This window comes from Neopsephotus bourkii, unplaced genomic scaffold (assembly GCF_033783945.1).
Source record: "Neopsephotus bourkii isolate Nb327-2 ecotype Australia unplaced genomic scaffold, CSIRO-AGI_Nbou_v1 NB_398, whole genome shotgun sequence".
NCBI lineage: Eukaryota > Metazoa > Chordata > Aves > Psittaciformes > Psittacidae > Neopsephotus > Neopsephotus bourkii.
In genome coordinates this window covers 1,238,688-1,258,357 of record NW_026900902.1, presented here as the reverse complement: position 1 = coordinate 1,258,357, position 19,670 = coordinate 1,238,688, and the positions used below count along the sequence as shown (strand labels likewise).

At 37.7% G+C, this 19,670-nt stretch overlaps 2 protein-coding genes across 9 annotated transcripts in view; one reads left to right on the top strand and one right to left on the bottom strand.

Annotated features, from left to right (window-relative positions):
* ITGBL1 (integrin subunit beta like 1) overlaps nt 1-7,152 on the top strand; it is a 132,717-nt gene extending 125,565 nt beyond the window's left edge. The window contains exons 10-11 of the mRNA XM_061349273.1: nt 3,028-3,141; nt 4,604-7,152. Of these exons, the coding sequence (XP_061205257.1) occupies nt 3,028-3,141; nt 4,604-4,695 (206 nt within the window). The 3' untranslated portion in view covers nt 4,696-7,152. The remainder of the gene's footprint in view (nt 1-3,027; nt 3,142-4,603) is intronic.
* Nucleotides 7,153-8,790: 1,638 nt separating this feature from the next.
* Nucleotides 8,791-19,670, bottom strand: part of FGF14 (fibroblast growth factor 14) — a 395,214-nt gene continuing 384,334 nt past the window's right edge. For all 8 annotated transcript variants that reach the window (XM_061349276.1, XM_061349274.1, XM_061349281.1 and 5 more), the window contains 2 exons: nt 15,105-15,303; nt 8,791-12,523 (listed from right to left, as the gene is read on the bottom strand). In XM_061349276.1, coding sequence (XP_061205260.1) covers nt 12,387-12,523; nt 15,105-15,303 — 336 coding nt within the window. In that variant the 3' untranslated portion in view covers nt 8,791-12,386. The remainder of the gene's footprint in view (nt 12,524-15,104; nt 15,304-19,670) is intronic.

Here is a 19,670-nt window from a genome sequence, read left to right as displayed (position 1 = left end):
AATAAAAGGGAATTTTAAACCCAATAACTAATGGTGGTTATTCTGTCTCAGCTGGAAACCTATCCAAGATATGCAAATGCTAAAATGGATTGAGGGAGCTTGACTTTCTGTATGTAGGAGTTATGGACTCTAAGGAGTCCTGGTTTTCAGCAGGCAACTGCTGAACACTGTCAGAAAATTACGCTCTGCTAAGACAAGCAGAGTTGGGCATCCACATTGCTAGGGTGTTCTCAGAATCTTGGCTTGCTTACAATGCCACCTGTAGTAAAGGCTCTTCCCAAGGAAAACAGCAACACCCACCATGCTGCTGCCTCCCTGGCAGTAAATGTAGGGCTGCAGATGGCTACTGTAACAGTGCAGGATGTGGGCTAGGTAATGAGCCAAAGCCTATGCGAGAGGATCTGGCTGGGATCCCAGGGAACACCCTGCAACTCATTAGACTTGTTTTAATTAAACTGAGGAGCCTCCCAGAGCAGCATTCTCTGTTCAGGGAAAAGACCTGATACATTTATTCTCCCTTACAGATTTTACAGATTCTGATCTTCCTTGGTTGACTTGGTGTTAAATTTGCTGTATCTTCTGCAAAATAGTTTTAAACATCATGGGCATCCCTCAGTAGCAACATCAGTGCTTGCTTATGCAGAATCACTTCAGGTTTCGCACAATGTCATGCTCTTATTAACTGCTTTAATTTCACTGACTTTCTCATACTATTCATCATTTTCAGCTCTCAATAGCTTGTAGTTTGTATAAACAGAAACATTTAGTTTAAATTACTCTCAAATATGTCTTAGCGTATCTTTTATACAGCAACCATGCAGCATCTATGCTATGCCTCCTGCCTCTTTGTACAATGGCATTTTTCATCCTTGTGGGGAATGTCAGTATTTTCTGTGCCCATGGCTCAGTAAGCAATACTAAGAAGTCATGGAAAGAATAGATGCTTATCCAGATGCTCCCATCCGCAAATGTTCCAGTTGCTGACTCTTCCTGTATGTATTTACTTGTCACATATGTTACAAGTTAAAACAGCACTTCTCTAAAATTAGGCAATGAGTTAAATTTTGTCAGTAAACACTGAATTACTTTCATTTTAATTAAAAAAATAAAGTAGAAACTCTGCTGAAGCTATTGTAAAGGTTTAAAGAATTAAGTTTCAGTGATCAGGGACACTTCAGTATTTATGAGAAAAATCTATGGAATATTGGTGGTAGTGACAGATAATTTTTTTTTTACTTTTTTTTTTAAGTGTATTTTAATTTTTTCTATGGATTTTATTCAGAAGTCACTGAAAGAAATGGAAAGGTGGAAAAGCATCTAGCTCCACCCCCCTGCCATGAGCAGGGACACCTTCCACTAGACCGGGTTGCTTCAAGCACTTCCAACCCATCCTTGAACACTTCCAGGGATGGAGCATTCACAGTCTCCTTGGGCAACCCGTTCCAGTGCCTCACCACCCTCACAGTAAAGAACTTCTTCCTTATATCTAACCTGAACTTCTGTTCAAGTTTAAACCCATTGTCCCTTGTCCTATCACTACAGTCCCTGATGAATGTTCCCTCTCCAGCATCCCTATAGGCCCCCTTCAGATACCGGAAGGCTGCTATGTGGTCTCCATGCAGCCTTCTCTTCTCCTGGCTGAACAGCCCCAACTTTCTCAGCCTGTCTTCATACAGGAGGTGTTCCAGCCCCCTGATCATCCTTGTGGAACTCGTAGCCAAACTTCTTTCATATTTTCTTTAATATTGCATTAAAAACATCTGTGGTTTTGTACTGGAATCATTCTGAAAATTTTGCAAGAGGAATAGGATTTTCAACTGCATCTAACTCAATTATAAGCATGTTCTGTTAACAGTTGTCAGCTTCTTTGGTGACTTTTTTTAAATTCTACCTCTCATAATTTAAAACTATGTATATATTCACGTGTTCTCTTATTTGTTGTACTTTATTTGCTTTTTGATATTTTTGCATTGATTTGTGCTGTAACCAGTTCATTGGTCCACAGAAGGATTTTTTTGCTTAGCAGTTACTGTGTCACCTTAGCCTTTAAATGTCTGAACTCTGTACAGGGTCAGGCAGCTGAGGATGGGCTCTGTAAAAGCCAACTCTTCAGCTGGGTGTTGGAATCATCCAGGAGGAATTGCCATTTCCTACTGGTATTTTTAGTTGCATAAAAGCCTCTCTTGCAGCCTTCTGACTCTACAGGCTTCCTGAGACATGGTTGCCTTGGGGCAGCTGTCCCTTTCCACGATTCAGAGCCACGAACCTTCTCCTGAAGGCAGAGATGGCTCCGAGTCTCCCCTTAAAGGGGGGTTTCTGGTGTTTGGTGGGTTGCAGCACCACATGAAAGTCACCATGAAGTTCCCCCTTTGCCTGTGGGGGTGCAACCTGACCTCCCTGAGAGGGGAGTGCCAATGAGGGGCACTGGGGTACTCTGCAGAAACAAGCAAACTGCTGAGTCACCACTACGTGCACAAAGTCTTTCTGACCTAGAGCAAATTCCATGGGAGGTGCAGCAGTTTCTTTTGTGGTGATGAGGGTTTGAGGGGGTCTAAATGTGTTATTCTCAGGCACCCCTGTTTTTTTTGGCCTCACCCCTGACGATTTTTAGATGAGGAGGAGGGCCATTTTCTTCCTGGGTACGATTTTATTGCCTTCAGTAACAGTGGGTCAGGGACAATTTGAGCTTTTCTAGTAAAAAAAAAAAGAGCAGTTGCTGGGAAGAGTAGCCCTGATTGTGGGCCTCTGAAACCAAAGAAAAGCTTCAAAATGCAAGTCCTGATTAAATGAAATAGCAGAATCAAAGCATTAGCAGTAACATCCCACCATACTCTCATGTCAAAAGAATCCTTTTATTCAGAAAGCTTTTAGCTTGATGATGTTCTTTTATGCAATAGCTTCTTAGGCAGCAATTTTGTGCCTATGCGCACATGTGTGTGTGTGCACGTGTATGTCTGGGCATGTTATTTTCTACTCTGAAAATGCCGGTGCTCTTTGTGAGTAATGTTTTTTTTTTTGTGATTTCAGGTTCCTGCCACTGTGGAAAGTGCATTTGTTCGCCGCAGGAATGGTACATTTCGGGTGATTTCTGTGAATGCGATGACAGAGACTGTGACAAACACGATGGTCTCATTTGCACAGGTGCGGTACAGGCTAACACTTAATTGCTTCAGGAAACAAACTGTGTTGATGGGGATTATATTAAACAAAGCCTGGCTTCTTCTTCCTCCACTGACGGAGGAAGTGCATTTGTTGGTTGTTCAAACCTGCTATAGTTGTTTCTTTGTGCAATGTGATAATCAACTTAAGGTTTCAAAACACCAGTTGAAAGCCGAGGATGAATTTAAATAAGCAAGCCAGCTATGAAATCCACCAAGACTTTTCACTGTAATAGACTACAATTTACTGCTTTTTGGCAAAGGACGTGCAGTGTGGACAGGACATTTTGATCATGAGATTTCTTTAGCTTTTGTTCTCTTACTGGATTTTCTATGTACATACTGCTTTTAAGTCATAGACAAAATTCACTTGTCTGATGATCTTGGTAGGTGAGTGGCATAGCTGTGTGGGTTAACAGAGCTTCTTGGCAATCAGACAGTTCTCAGCAGGTGGCTGAAATACCTGTCAGTTTTTCTTATGACATGATGGCAAGTGATTAAAGCAGCTTCACCTTAATATTGTCTGAGAGTTCAGGTGGCAGATGTGGATAGAAATGGGTAGGCTGCCACCAAATCTAGTGACAAGAAGGAACACGGGAATTGTAAATTAACTCACTGGCTGCTTCCTGTTACAAAGCTTAATTTCAGAAATCTTTGCTGAGCAATTATTAGATGTGGAGGAAATCTGCAAGCCAATTAGAGTGAAAGTGGGAGGGCTGACACTCATAAATTGTCTCACAGCTACTCCTATTAGCAAGGGTCCTTTTCTGGGGGTTAGTACCCAGAATAGAGGCAAGGAGTCTTCAGCTTCAGCAGCTCTTCATAAATTCTCATAAAGTCAGTGGGAAGACTTGTCACATTGGAAACCCATGCTGTAGAAGTCTCCAGCTAAGCATCCAGGAGTCATGAGAAATATTTGAATAAAACGAAAGTAACCTTTCCCCACTGCAAACTAGGGCCAACGCATTTTTCAGCTAATAGAGGGTTTGAGATATTATTTCTTTTTATAGCACTTCTGCGAATTTAGGTTTAAAGTTTTTCATTTTCAAAGTGATGTTTTTTTTTGCTATTCTGTTTGTAACTTTTTTATGTCCTTTTCTTAGTTAAAAGTAATCTTGGTTTTCCTTGTACCTGAAGGTACAGTATGGATACTGAGCCTCAACAGCGAGGTACAACTAGAGGTGGCATAATTGAAACCTTTTCAATTCTGCTAATGGGATTATTGAGAGAATGCTGTTAATGCTTTGTAAGTATAGGTTTGGGCTGGCTTCTTAATGCAATGGTACAGTAATTGCCTCTTTCAAAAAAAAAAAACCCCAAAACATGGGGGGGGAAACCATAAAGGAACAATGCAGACTTTAGCATGGCTTTTTAGTTCCCATAAAACACATTTTAATGTAGTACATTTCAATTATGATAATTGCCCTTTATTCATTCTGTTCTAGGCAATGGTGTTTGTAGCTGTGGAAACTGTGAGTGCTGGGAAGGATGGAATGGAAATGCTTGTGAAATCTGGCTGGGAAGAGAATACCCTTAACAAAGCCCATCAAAGACTAAGGTTTTTTGTTTGTTTTTCTTTAGGCTGCTAGAACATTTCATTTCAGAAGTATTCAGTATGTGGGTGTGCGTGCATGGACACGTACATGGGTGTAAAAGCTTTAGAACACTCATCTGAGGGCCTGCTCCATAAAGGAATGCATACAGAACTAAAAGAAAAAAAATTAACTGCCTTGGGAGCTGGAAAGTCCAAGCTCTAAAATGTGAAGTCATAAAATACTATAAAGGCCCCGTGGATCTTTCCAGAGTATTCTGGTAAATTCATTGAGACCAAGATTACACCCATAATTCCTATTTCTTGATCAACCTTTGGAAAAGGTGCAAGAAAGCCTTTTTTACTAAACATTATTTACTTCGTTGTCACCTCTCTGTATCAGTATGCAACAACAGTACTCCTGTAGAAGCGCAGCACTAGTTGAATATTTGTCAAATGATTAATTTGATTCATTTTGTGGTGTTTGACAAATACATTGTTTGTCCCTTTTTTATTTTCCAACAACAGTTTCTGAGTACATACCAGCTCATAAATTGAGAGAAGCTGTAAAGAAGATTATGCAAATATTAGTGATTTTTTTATTTGGTCAAAAAATTGTACTTTTTTTGACCAAATTGAACTGAGGTCCAATTACATGACAGCCATAGACTGAAGACCCAAGGTGTTGGAACAGACCCTTGTCTGTAAGAGAACTTCTTAGTTTCTACGGTTAATGTGTCAATGAGTTGATTATCTAGTCTACATATTACAATACTTTCAAATACATAACCTATAGGAGTATAAGGAACAAAAGTAATGAAGATATAAACATGTGATTACCTATTCTGAATATGTATCCTGCAACTCATATGTACTCTTATCATATTGTTCTATGTATGTACAGTTGCCTCTTAAAAGTAAAGCAAGTGAAAATTTGTTATACCAATAATTTTTAGGATGACAATTCTGTACATTATTAGAAATCACATTTTGGAACAGATTGCACTGTCCCACATGGTATTCATTGAATCTAACTGATTTTATAGAAACAGGGAGCCTGAAGGTCAACTGACTTAAAAAATCAGCTCTGCTTTCAGTAGGTAGGTTTCAGCCAAAGATGTTCCAACAATAGCAACAAAGTAATTAGAGTTTTAATGCAGTAAATACAAACAAAGCAGTGGTATGAACAAAAATTTTATTTTTATTATTTTCCAATGGTGAAATGCTGCTCAGTGTGAAATTCACATTGAGTTATGAACGATGCACAACTATTGGGACTTCCCTAACTTATTTACATATGAGTCTCTTTTTTTTTTTTTTTTTTTTTTTTTACATGTAGATTTGGCAGCCCTTGAATTCTTTAGAGCAAAAAAAGATACAGACATTTTAGGTTCAGAAGTGCTTACATTTTGTGAAACCATGATTGAGCGAGAAATTGTTTAAATGGCTGGACAATATTTCTTTTTAATACCAAACTGTAACATTGTGTTCTAGGTGCCAAGGTCCTGATTTTTGAAGAGGTACATGACTCAGCAATAAGGGAACTATATATCAACAAAAAAAAAAGGAATTTCCATAATTAGCCTAGAAATTACATTTCTTTTAAAAAGGACAATTTTGAAATAGGAAAATACAATGATACAGGACATGTAATAGGATGCAAAAATTTTAAATGAACTTATTTTATTATTCCCCCTTCCCATGTAGTTTCCCCCTTTTTACCCATTTTTTTAACTTTACTTGGATTCCTTCTTTTTAAAGTTTAAGTTTATGAAGCACATATTCTCAGGGAGTATACTCACCAAACATCAATGCATAACTTCTAGAAAAGCTATGCAGATAACTAATGAGACGTACATCCCAAAGCTGTTAGCTGCTCTCTTCTTAAGTTATCAAATTATCAGGCAGAGTTCTAAAATGTATTGATACAGTATAAAGAACCTTCAAAGTCAAATTCATCTTGAAATTATAGAGCTTAAGAGGAATACTTTCCTAGATTTTAACATGTATGCATTTAGTCAACCCTGGTGTCTGGAGAGCACAGATTGTTGGTTTTATTTATATTTATGTATACTGCTGACCTTAATCATCTCATAATCAGTGTTTTTTTCACATATACATTCATCTGCTGAATCAGAGTATAAATAATGAAAGATACAAAGTTTTCTTTGATTTCCTTCCATTTGTATTTAGTATTGTAATAAGAAAATAGCAGATAATCAAAAATCTCTCTAGGTTCAGTAGATGCCTTTTAATGGTTTCATGGCATGGTAAGCAGATTTATATATCCCATAGATCAGCCATAGTATTTCAGGCATTCATATGCATAAGAACAATTCTTTAGAGGGTTGCAATGTCATATTCGATGCATTTTACTTTGTATTTTGCTTTAATTTTAAATTTATATACTTAAAGAGCATAAGATGATTCTGATTTCTAGTTAGATTTATTTTGTTTTATTTTTTTTAACCCAATCAACTCCAGTATTTTGGCTACTGGATGGATTATGTAGCCACAGCATTTCAGAAAATGTTAACCAACTCATTTGTTAAGGTACATATACAAAAAATAGTAGAATATTCTAAGACAGCTACTGTCAGTGGTTTGTTAAAATGTAAATTAGCAAACAAAATGGTGCTATCGCTATAAACCTTGAAGTAGTAACTAAGACTACTAAAAATATAATGTATGCATAAATTCCTTTCCAATTTTTATTCTGTTTCTTATAACGTTGCTTGAACATTCCCCTCACTCTTCATGCTAAGGTAACTGGTGATGTAACTCCCAGCAGATCTGTTTTGTGGCTCATTTCCTTGCTAAAAAATGAGATCAGAAGGAACAGGATTATTCCGCATATGTGAAAATAATAGCTGTATTAATAAATTGTGATTTTGCACCTCATTCCCTGTGATGGGAATTCCAGATACATAAACTGTAAAAGCAAGAAGAGGTATAAGGGATTGGAACATACTGCTTGATTCTTCATACCCAGTGACTGTAAAAAATTGCTTTTAGGCCTGTGGCAAAAGGCAAAATATGACAAAACCAAATTGGATGTCTTTTGTACTGGCTGGATCTATAAACCTTACAAACAAAAGACACTATACTCTTTCTTATTCTGAGAGAAAGAGCACAATCCAGAAGTGTGCCAAATGCTTTTACAATCAACTTGCAGTATTATGCCTACTGTATATAATATATCTATAATATCACCTATAAACCAGCTGTGTACTTATTTCCTTCTATAAATTATTGACCTACTTGTGACCCTTTTTTCACTTTGTAGCTAAATGACACTGGCATGAAGAAAGCTAAGTTGAATATTTCTGTGACTAAGTAACAGAAGAAAAATTTTATTACATCTTTAAAAATAAGTCATGGCATTTGCATTAGTCATCACAAAACCCCCTTGTTATTAGAGATTTTAAAAGCATTGCAGAGAATAGGAGTTTATCTAGGGGGCTCTTAAAAGAAAGATAATCTCCTTGCTTAGTCTAATTTTACTTGCATTCCCATTTGAATAGAGCTGAATAATTTCTTCTTTATACCAATAAATAGATGGATCAGCAAGACAGATGCACTTTTAATGCATGGACCAAACTGCCTGCTTTCATACCTCACTGCTTACACTGCTTTTCAACCACGATCGAAAGGTTCCCAATATATATAGAAAAAGTCAGAGTTCTTAGTGTTGTTTCAGGTATATACCACTGTCAAACTGAACTGCTTTATATTCTGAGGGGAGGTGTGTGTGTGGAGGGTGTTAAGAAACAACCTGACTCTACACAAGTTAAATTTATGAAAACTACAGTATATTAAAAAATTATTTTAGAGTGACTAAACCCCCCAGTAAATTAAGCAAAAGTGGTGTTATGTGAACTAAAAAGCACTTAAAAGCTACAGACACCTTTCCAGAGGCCCTATCATATGAACAATCTCATAAGGATTCTTGTGTATTTATAAAATCTTTGAAGTGCAACAAACCCGTGCTTTGTTGAAGTAGTTCCTATCTGCTTAAAACTGGATGTCTAAAACTGTGCACGTGTGACTGACTTTGCCAAATAGAACTGTAGCGGAAATACAGGTTAAGAAAATAGGAAAGACAGCATGAATAGGTGCAGTGTTAACATATGAAATGGTAAGATGAGGTTGGATTGCTGTGCAAACAGTCTTTCAGAGGTTAGATAAAACCTAGATGAACAAAATACAAAGCAAGCATGCAAAAGATCTGGAACGCTGCAGATTCACAGACAGCTGGACATGTTAAGTACAAAAACCCCAGTCTGTAAATACAAATTGATTCCATCAGGTTTACTATACAGTACTTTAGTAGTAACAGACAGTTGAAAACGGCTTTCACTTAACAGCAAAATTAATTTTAGAGGGAAGAAAATGGTGAAGTCTCATCCTGGAGAACAGCAAGAGAGGTATTATATTAAGGAGCTAAAATTTTCTTTGGCATGGTAAAAGGGGAGAACTGAGTTTGCCAACCTATTTACATGAAGTTTCACCATCCTGTGGCCAGTGCAATGATGTTTTGCACGCTCTACTTCTTACATAAACTTTTTTATTGTTTTCTGGTATGCCTTCATATAAATGTTTTATTCATCACGTTGAATCTGTGTATACAACAAATAAGAATAAACACAAATTGTACAATGCAGACAAACTCTTTGCATATATGTATGTAAATTTTGTAATACTGACCAACAGACCTTTGACAGACACAACCTACTACATGCAGTTCATCTTTGCCATCTTCCCATGCAACATATGAAACGAGACAAAATTAAAGGGAGGAAACAAAGCACAAAGACCCCTTTGCCATGTTTAAACAGACTGTAGAGAAAATATTTTTAGGACATCTATTCAGTGGATTAAACTCACATATGGATTTAGCCCATAGAAACAAAAATGGAAAATGAGAACAAAATGCTTTATTATTTCCAGTATGTACTAACTGCTTACAAAAATTAAATCGTGCCTTAATTATAGCCTCCCAAGCTGATTTGCAGATCATAATGACTCAGGATCAGAAGTTTAATGTTGAAAACAATTCTTATGTAGCATCAGGCCATGAACCAGAACCTCCTTGCATGGCTCAGCCAGATCTCCAACCCTGCTCTTCCCAAGCTTTTACACTGGGAGAGTGGAAAGACAGCTGGATGGGACATGAACACATGTATTCCCTCCTTGTGAACTCTTACACGATTCAGGTAAGAGGGGAAGGAGTGTAGCCTTCAGATGAATTATCTTATTCAAAATATTGTGGGAAAGCCTGGGGCCTCATCACGGACCCAGCAGACAGTACAGCATCAAGACTGCTGCCTCCCATTGGTCCTCCAGATGCAGAGCAAGCTCCCAGCTCACCATGTAGGTTGCTTTGGTTTGGTTTGGTTTTGTTTTCTCAGGGATGGCGCACAAATCCCACTGGACCAGGTGGGATGAGAAGAGTGCACCAAAGTTTATAATAAAGTGTTGTTTTCCCCAAGCACGCATATTTAGTGCTAGCAGGCAAGGGCACAGTCTAAGTCGAAGTTTCTTTGCATTTTTATCACAGTATTAGAGTAGGTGTGTATTTTATTTTTTTTTATCTACATGGATAGTGGGTTTCATGCTTAACTCATTCCCTCCCTAGAAAGACCCGACATCAAGTGTTAGCTTGCTGTTCTCATAGTACATATATAAACAAGGAAGTCTGGCCTACAAAAAAAAATAATCTGTATTATAGCAGCTTTACAGTAGCCTCCTAGAAGAGTGCACTAAATGTTGCTTATAAAAACAGAACACATTTGAAAACTAGCATGAAGACTTCATTCAGACTGAATCAGTTCAGCTGAGCAGAGAGGGAGTTTGAAATAACCTGCAGTCTCTGCTAGGGACTTCAGCACAAAGATGTGATAAAACAAACTACCAGAAATATAGTGCTAAAAAAAGAATGCGTGATTTCCATTTTTTTTTTTTTTGTCTTTAAATATCAAGGTAACAGCAAGAGGCCAAGAGAGCATTGTCACACAATTTTCCAGACTGAGGTACAGTTTGGTCCTTGTTGCCCTCTCTGAGAAACAAATACCTTCCTAAGCATACAGAGAGTACCCATATTTTTAATCTTCTGAAAGCTTGTGACTAAGTGTGTAACACTTCAGTGGCATCTCTGTGGTATTCTATAAATCTCCCTCCCTCTTCAACATTGGTTTAATAGTTCGCAAATGGCAAACTCAAAGGGTTGATGTTGTTTCTGGTAATATGATCCAAGGCTTCAATTTTATAATGTTTTTGATTTCTTCTAGTTTCATGTAGGAGAAAGTACAGTATACAGAGATCAAGGCAAGGCACCTTCAATCTAGCAATTTGGTGGGCGTATTGTCCTAGGAAGCTGGGTGGAGGTATGTACTGGGATATCAGTGAGATACATAGGACCGGACTTTGCATGCTTAGCTAAAAAGAAAAACAAAGGTTTGTAATATGTCCAGTTTTAAAACTTTTTTTTTTTTTAAAACACCAGAAATATTAAACTATAATTTGTAACTACCCTTTGCATTGGTGCTGCAAAAAAGAACACGACGACACCCTTGCCCATGCTTTGCTAAGTAGGAGTGGGATTCAGCCAAAAATAACAATGGCATTAAGTTCAGTTCCTTAAAAACAGGAAAGGATTATATTCGAAATGGATTTAGGTAGCACAATTCTGGTTAGTCTTACTTAACTTTTTATCTTTTTTTTTTTAATTGGTAGTGGTTATTTTTCAAACAATGAAGATTTAGTAGATGAAAAATGAGCCTTAATTCAGGCCTACAAGGCCTACAAAATTCTTTGGACCCACTTTCCCAAAAATGAGTGGGTCTTGCTCGCTGGGCAAGGCAAATGTTACCATTACCAGTAAGCCTGTGATATGTATAAAACACACACACAAAAAGAAACTAAAGGGGGATGCCAAACACTTGTTTCAGAAAACTTCCTGTTGGTTGTGTTTGACGCTCTTCCCTCCACTATAATGCCAACCTCAGAAGCACGGTATCTGCTCTAAAGAGTATTCGCATTTAATCAATATTGTAAGCCAGAGACAACAATCCTATTCTTTATAGATATAATTTGGAATAATAGATTTTTGAAGGCTTCCTGATTCCCTGATTGCTTTCAAAACTCAGCCACCGGCAACACTTAAGTTATAGAGAAACACAATCCCTGCAAAAGGTCACAGACAGTGGAGCGAGCAGCCTTATAAAAAAGGGAAGAAGAGAAATCCATAATAGCACAGGTTTACAGCATCTAACTAGAAATTACTTAATTATTTGTGTGCTACAAAATAGAACTTAAACACATGGATTTTGCTGAAACTGGACTCAAAAAGGGATTATGGGCAATTGTCAGCAGGCAAGGTATCAAGTGTACTTGTGAAGTATGTCATTCACATGAAGTGTCACAGTCACAGAAAAGATATTAAAAAGGCATTCCAATATCTGGTAGGGCATTCCATGGTCTGAGTTTAGCTGGTTCATCCAGGTGTCTTCTTGTTGTGGGTGGAGCTACATGTTGAGATTTATCCACTTGCAACAACTCAGTTCAGAAACAGCAAAGGGCAAGTCTGTGACTTGCCGCAAGCTGATCCACAGACACTGCAGCGGGGAAGTCTGGCGAGGATAAATGGCTCAACTGTACTCAGGACTCAGTAAGTCACAACACCTGTGAGGATCTGGCTATGTCGTCTTACTCTTGTTAACTGGTTTGCCACCATTCATTATTGCAGATGCACTTGTGCTTTTACTTGGAGTTACCCCAGCCTTTGGCACTGTTTCTCCAATATCATGCAAAGATGGTTCTCGATACATGGCAACTGAGGGGAGAAAAGAGAAAACAAGAGATATTCGTAAGAATATATCTCATTTAAGAGCTCATCTCAAATAGGATTATTTTTCTGCAACAACTGATGTTGCAATATAATCTATGTTCCTCTCACAAGCATGAGGGAAACTACTTCGACAGTCACTTGTTTGCATAGCTGATAGCTTTGTCTGACCCTCCAAATTTCTCACTTCCTCTGTATCTGACTTACTTAAAAAAAACCAGTAGGAAACTGCATACTTGCTTGTTTAATAGAAACTATAGAAGCCTTGGGAATGAAAAACTACTGTCTTTGCATGAGGCAGACACACAGAAATGTGCATATATATATATACACATATGTACATACATGTGTGCGTGTGTGTATATATATATATATATATCCAGACCTTAAGTAAACACTCTGGAAGTTTTTAGAAGTAAAATATGGTAAGACAGATGGTGTTTAACAAATGGATCATATGATACAGTTGTTTAGACTAACGTGTTCTTTTTTAGTCCTGCATGCAAGACTAAGCTTGGGTCCAGTTCTACAAAGTTATTTGTACACCTGTCTCTCAAATCTGAGCACCTTGGTCATGATCTCTTCAGGTGTGTACTGAAGAAATGGGCAGAGTACAAAACTGCAGAGTACACAGGAAATTTGAGATTTTTATTCCTCTTTTCCAAAACCATAGGCAGTAGCCACTGATCTCCACTGAATGTAGAAGCACGGAAAACTCCAAATTAAACTGTTAACTGAATTCTTAGAGAAATTACAAGTTTGCCGCTGGGCTTCAGTCCCTATCTAACCTCTTCAAATCCTTTGAGGAAAATACATGTTTTCAATTACACAGTTCCAGCATTACGCTGCCTTAATGATTAATGCTCTTGGATAATTCAATTTCATTTTCCATGTCACTGTATCAGGTAATATTCCCACGTATAACTAACTTCAGTAGCACTTATTTATATTAGAGCAACATTAAAAGAGATGTCAAAGCAGTCAAAGGAATTAATCATCACAATGTGATTTCAGGACTGGCTGTGTGCTGCCATAGAGAGCACAATCCCTTCATCTCTTGGCTAATTAGAGTAAGAGGCTGGAGCATCAAAGTTCTGACCTTGATCTTCAGTGGTGTGAAGCTTCCTAATAAATATGAAGGGCCCCATAGCATCGTTAACTAATCAAACACTTGTTCTAATATTTCCAATGACATCATCTAACTCCTTCCATGGCTTCTGAAATTCTGAAATTAAATGTCTTCTTTAGAGCACATAACGCTGGTTATGTTCTATGTTTTCAGAGTGCACCCATTACTATGTTTAGGACACTTCGCTGATTTAATTAAAGAGCTTGATGAAATAACATTGTAACCTATGAAAATAGGAAGTCAACATGAGCTGGAACTATAAAGTAAGAAATTATATAGCACAACTGTCATACCTGATGACTCTCACGGGCAATATAAAGCAAGTTATCCCTAAGTAAGTCCTGTCTAAGCTATTTTGATAAAGCATGAACATCCAAACATAAATGAAAAAAAGTAACTTCTTTCCTAATCTATAGGAATCGATTTTGCTTTTAAAAATGCAAATGGCTTTCCATCCATACCAGTCTTATTATTTAATATAAAGACATGGAGATACAAAGTGTCAATATTGTTGAGAGCTCAAGATGAGGAAAGCATGAAGGCATCCACCTGAGTTCAAGTAGGAAGTTAAAACACAGAATTATTCAGATTCATTCCTTATGATGAAACTCTAAAATATTTAACAAACTAATCCCTTAATAAAAAAAAATAAGTTAAAATATTAAAAGAAATAGGACTGCTAAGTAAAACATTACTCAAGTACATGTTTTCAGATGGTTAAGTAAGGAGATAACTTTCTGAGGTTATGTTTAGCAGTAATATCAATGAAATTTGGAGTGCCATCAGGGTAAGAAGCAAAAAACAGTGTATGTTTATAAAGGCCTGCAGAATACATAGGATAACCCAAACGTACCAAGATATAAATGGATGTATTTTTCAGAGAACATGTGACATCATTTTAATGTGTAAGGTTAGTATGACTTTTATTCACTTCTGTCTTGGTTTAAAGGCCAACTAACACAAGTTACGTGCATTACATCAACTGGCTAAGCAATACAGAATGATTTATTTTATGAAGAGACCTTTCTGGTTTGTATTAGAAAATTTTTACTTTGAAATGCTGACATTTCATCCATTTCCTTTATAACTCCCAATTATTCTACAATATCCATTATTTCATTCTGCCTAATGAAAGGACTATTTTCTCACTGCAAGACTCACAACAGCTTTTGTCCCTACCAAGAGAATAATGCACTTCTACAGAACATTTCTTTCCTTGAAAAATGATCTCTTAATCTCCAGAAAAAAAAATGCTTTTACATATGCCCTTTCTAGCATCACTATGCTGAAGCATAAACTCTTTCCATGAATTCTGGGGACTGTCATTTGGAATGGTCCCTGTGCAGGGCATGCACATTCACAAAGGTTATTTTAGAAACCATTCCCTCTTCTTCTTGTGAGATTTATTCGAGGATCTGCCAGTGATGGACTGAGCCTCACCTTCCAATGGCTTGGGTAGAAAATGAGCTGCTGGTTTTGTTTTCTTCACTCTGTTTCCTTTCATGACCTGCCCTTCTTTGTTCAGCCCCAAGAACCAGGCCCTCCCGGACTCCTGTTGTCTGTAGAGCATGGATGAGTAGATTACATAATAATTTTCAAAAACAGACTCCTTGAATTTGCACTCTGGTGTAAAAAGTTCCTGTGGGAGGAAAAGTAAATGTTAAATGTTATCTCTAATGCGCGACTTCTGATTTGTTAACTTAAAAACACCTCTTCATAATTTTAATATACGACATCATAAGGGTCTGCTATGAGACCACGAGATCTGCCTTCCTCTAGAAGACCCTCAGGTGAAGTTATGTCACCTCCCATGGATGCCTCTTTTTCCATCTGTGCAACAGGGATGGTATATTTTCAAAGTAGAAAGGAAGCAACAGAGGCATAAAAACACTGTTTAAAATACAGGCATAACTATTACTGTGGTTAATTACTGATAGGATATACTTGTAAAAATTAAGAAAGTCTATGCTAAAATAGCATTATTGAGAAAACAGTTGTTCCATTTTTTCATACTAAATGCAACAACAAATTGTTCCATTTTTTCATACTAAATGCAACTAAAATGTTCCATTTTTTCATACTAAATGCAACTCTATGGCTTATAACAACTCTATGGCTTATAACAACTAAAAAAATGCTGCTACCAGCATATTAAAACAAATATGATTTCCTAGAGTCCCCATGGCCTGAAACACCACAGGAGAACACTATTTTGATGTACAAATTTCTGCACAAAGAAAAATATTCCTACTGACACTATCAGCATTTGTCCCAAAACTGGAATGCTTTTCAGATGCCACCTTTAGTAACAGAACAGTAACCTTTACCAAGGTTAACATAAGAACAAACTTCTGTAGCCCAGTAGCTATATAATAATTCAAATATATTTTTAATAACACAAATAACTAACAAAATGAATGGCATGGACATATATTGAGACAGAGTTTACCAAGATCCTTTGAAAAAAAAACAGCAAGTTAATAAGCAAATAAAATAACATTTCAAGTATCATGAGAAAATAGGATTCTACTTGAATGTGGTTTTCTGTATTTGGACACAGCTGCTGAAACCTGTGGAAGATGTAAGATATAAAAGGGGAGGTAGATGTGGAAAAGTGGAAGGTAGCTTAGTAAGTCTTCAGAGCACAAATCCTGCTTCCTCTTTTTTATATTCCTTTGTTATCTTTCCCAAGAAGTAAAAATCTGGAAATGTCATATATTTTCACTTCTCCATTCACAGTATATTTTTTCCCCCATTTCTTTTTGATCCTGGCCCCACGCAGTACTGAGTTAACGCACAGCATGTAACATCTTTTCAGGGTCTCTATGCCATCTCCAGCTGCCTATATATTGTAAGAATTGTAAGAATCTCAGCTGTTTCTCTCACAAATTTCCTTTCTGGAAATGAAAGTAAGTTCTTAAAGACACAGTTTGCCAGAAAGCACAGATGAAGTAGTTTTCTGAGTCTGCACCAAATGTCACAGTGGACAACCAAGTTCTCCTAATGTTACCTGGTACACAGTATTTGTATTGCCATGGCTTGAGTTTCTAGCTGTAAGCAAAGCTGTCTTGATGGACACTGGGCATACTATTAGCTTTCTCAACTATGGAACATAATATAACCTCAAATAAAAAGCATTCGTGTATTTTATCCAACAACAGACTGCAAGCAGTAACCGCAGCACCTGGGAAATAGTTTGCTTTGTCTGTGTACACTTGTGGTACTATATGCACAAATGAGTGTCTATAGTTCACACTCTTTTACAGGATGCAAAAAATATTCTCTGATGTGTGCAATCTTTGCACTACAACTTCTTTACCACCTATGTGCACAACTGTATATATGTACATATGCAGAAATGCGAATACAGTCTGTATGAGAGGCACCGAAAACTAATGTCAGGAAATACCTTAACTGCACCTCTCCTTTGCCACAGGGCTTTTTCTCTCTCTGTTTCAAGACTTTAAGACATCTGTTGTTTGTGTTACTCTCCTTTCTCCTCCACTGATTTCAAATTACAGCAGGGCTCAAGGAGACTCAAAATAAAACCAGAAGGCAGGGTGGCAAGCTAGAGGGAATGCCTGTTAAAGCCTAGCACAAGCATTTGCATGCGAGTCATGCTCCTCCACTGTCGAAACAGCAGATGCTAATCAGGAAATGCCTACACAGCTCTCCTTATTACCTGCTCCACCGCAAGTGCTACCCCCTGTGTTCCCCACTAAGTTTTACTTCCTTGTAAACCTCAATTACCATAAACACTACTTCTTAGCCAATCCTCACTTTTTTTGCTATAAACAAAAGCTGTTTGTCGTTCCATGCTCTTCTGTACTAGGCTCTGTAAAGACTATTTGTGTGTTTTCCCAAGCAATATCCATTAGGATACTGAAACAAGATTCCTTTAAATCATATCCCTCCTCTGAATAAATGAAACCTGGCTTTCCTCTCTCATTCCTTGGCACGTACAGTAGTGTTTCTGACAGTGCACAGCAGATGAAGCAGTAGGAATTTATCTACCAAGTAAAAAAACCACCTAGGTATTTAATTCACCAAGTAAAAAAAAAAAAAAGGATTATGTCAACACAATTGGCTACTTCTGGGTGCAGACTGATAAATTGGACAAACCAGCATCGTTCCTTTTTCTTAGTTACCAAAAGCATAGTAATAGTTTGCTAATGGTCTTTTTTGGCATACAAGGAAGAGCCATACCTGAACACTGTATTCTGCCTAAAAGTACTGCAGCTATCCTACTCCACGTGTCTGGGTAGTGCAACAGCTTTGGACAGGGTTTGCATTCATCCAGTATATTAGGATGCAATCCTGCCTGGGATAAACACTCAGCCCAAAAGTCACTTTAATACATGTTACTTTAAAGCAAGCTAATAGTTCTACCAAGCTGGGGAGTACTCATGAGTGAAAACTCAGAACTTGACACTGATTATGCTGAATGGGAGGACCAGTTCCTCGGAGGAAAGAATTACACAGAAGGGGACTTCTGAAATGGGCACCTTCCCCGGGACTCAGGTGGAAACTGAATATATCTAAGTTAAGAGTGATGTTTAAAGCCTTGTCTCGGACACCATCTCAGCTGTCTGAAAAGCTGTAAGGACCTACATTTCTCCAGTAAAGCAGGAGACCTAAGATGCTGTTTCTGCATGCAACTAGGACAAAACTAGATCTGTATACTTAAGACTCAACCCAGTAAGAACTCTCAGAAAATGTGCTAACAACACTGACTTGAAAAAAAGTCATTCACAGATGACTTTATTCAAATCCAATGCTGGAGGAAAAGGCAGTACAACGGCATTTTACAAGAGAAACTCAATGGTGAGAGCACGCCCCTAGGCTACCTGCCTATCTGTATCCAACCTGAAGGAATCCAAATCTGCATCTGGTCGATATAAATCATTTCCCCTGCAAGAATGACTTTTGGTGTTTGAAGTTTTCATTCACTTCCTAGTTCAGGACATTTTGCTTTAGAAAGTGAATGAATAATTTGCAAAACCAGACATGATTTGCAAACAAGAACTTATGCTCAGGATTTCTCTTCCAAGGTCAGTGCCCGGATTTAATCTGTAGTCTTCTATAAAAGGTGGTTTTCTCCTGTCAAAACAACATTTGAAAAATAAACTATATACCAGCTGCCAATTTCCAGAACCCGAGGAGTGGGGTTTGGCTGTCAGCTTCAATCTGACATAGCTTCCTAGGTCCTAGAGAAGTGAAGGATACACTAAATTGCACCTTGCTGAGAGGAATTTTTACTCGGATAGTTTTGCCAGCTTCCCGTCAAGCTTTTGCTTGATGTGAAGCCTATTTGGAGATGTTTTAATTCTCCTAGTTGCTGTAGCATTAATAAATATCACAACACATGGGTTGCAGGTTCAGACTCTCAGAATCTAAAAGTTCTGTCACTGGAGTGTTCTTAGTTTTGGAGTTCCCACCAGTGCTGCTAAAACTCAGCACTGTATTATACCATAATAGTGGAGCTTTAGCTCATGGAGTCACGTGGTGCTGTCAGAATCTGCTTCCATTTGAGAACAAAATGCAAATTAAATAAAGAAAAAAGCCATTATCCACATTGCAGACTTAGGAATGCCTGAATGAAGGAGCTCAGGTTACCTGTGCTGTCAACATGGAGATGCAAGGATTGTTGGAAAGCAATTTAGATGACAGCTCACGTGAATTCCCTGCCAAGTAGTGTCTTTTTGTCAATTAGAGGCTGAAGTCTGACATGATAAAGTTTGATCTCCATCCTAATCAATAGTACGGCACTATAGCAAATGGCTATAGTTTAAAATGCAAGTACATCAAACTTTTGTGTTCCACAAGTCATTAAGTAAACTAAGATATTTGAATGAGTTATCTGTAACTTCCAATTGCTGGTCTACCACAATTTAGCCTGTTCAGTTTTGCTAGCTTTAATGAAGTGCAAATATCCATTTGTAGCCACGGTCCTTTTCTTAACAACAATCCCCACAAATCGTAGAGTTTTTCTACAACAGCTCTTAG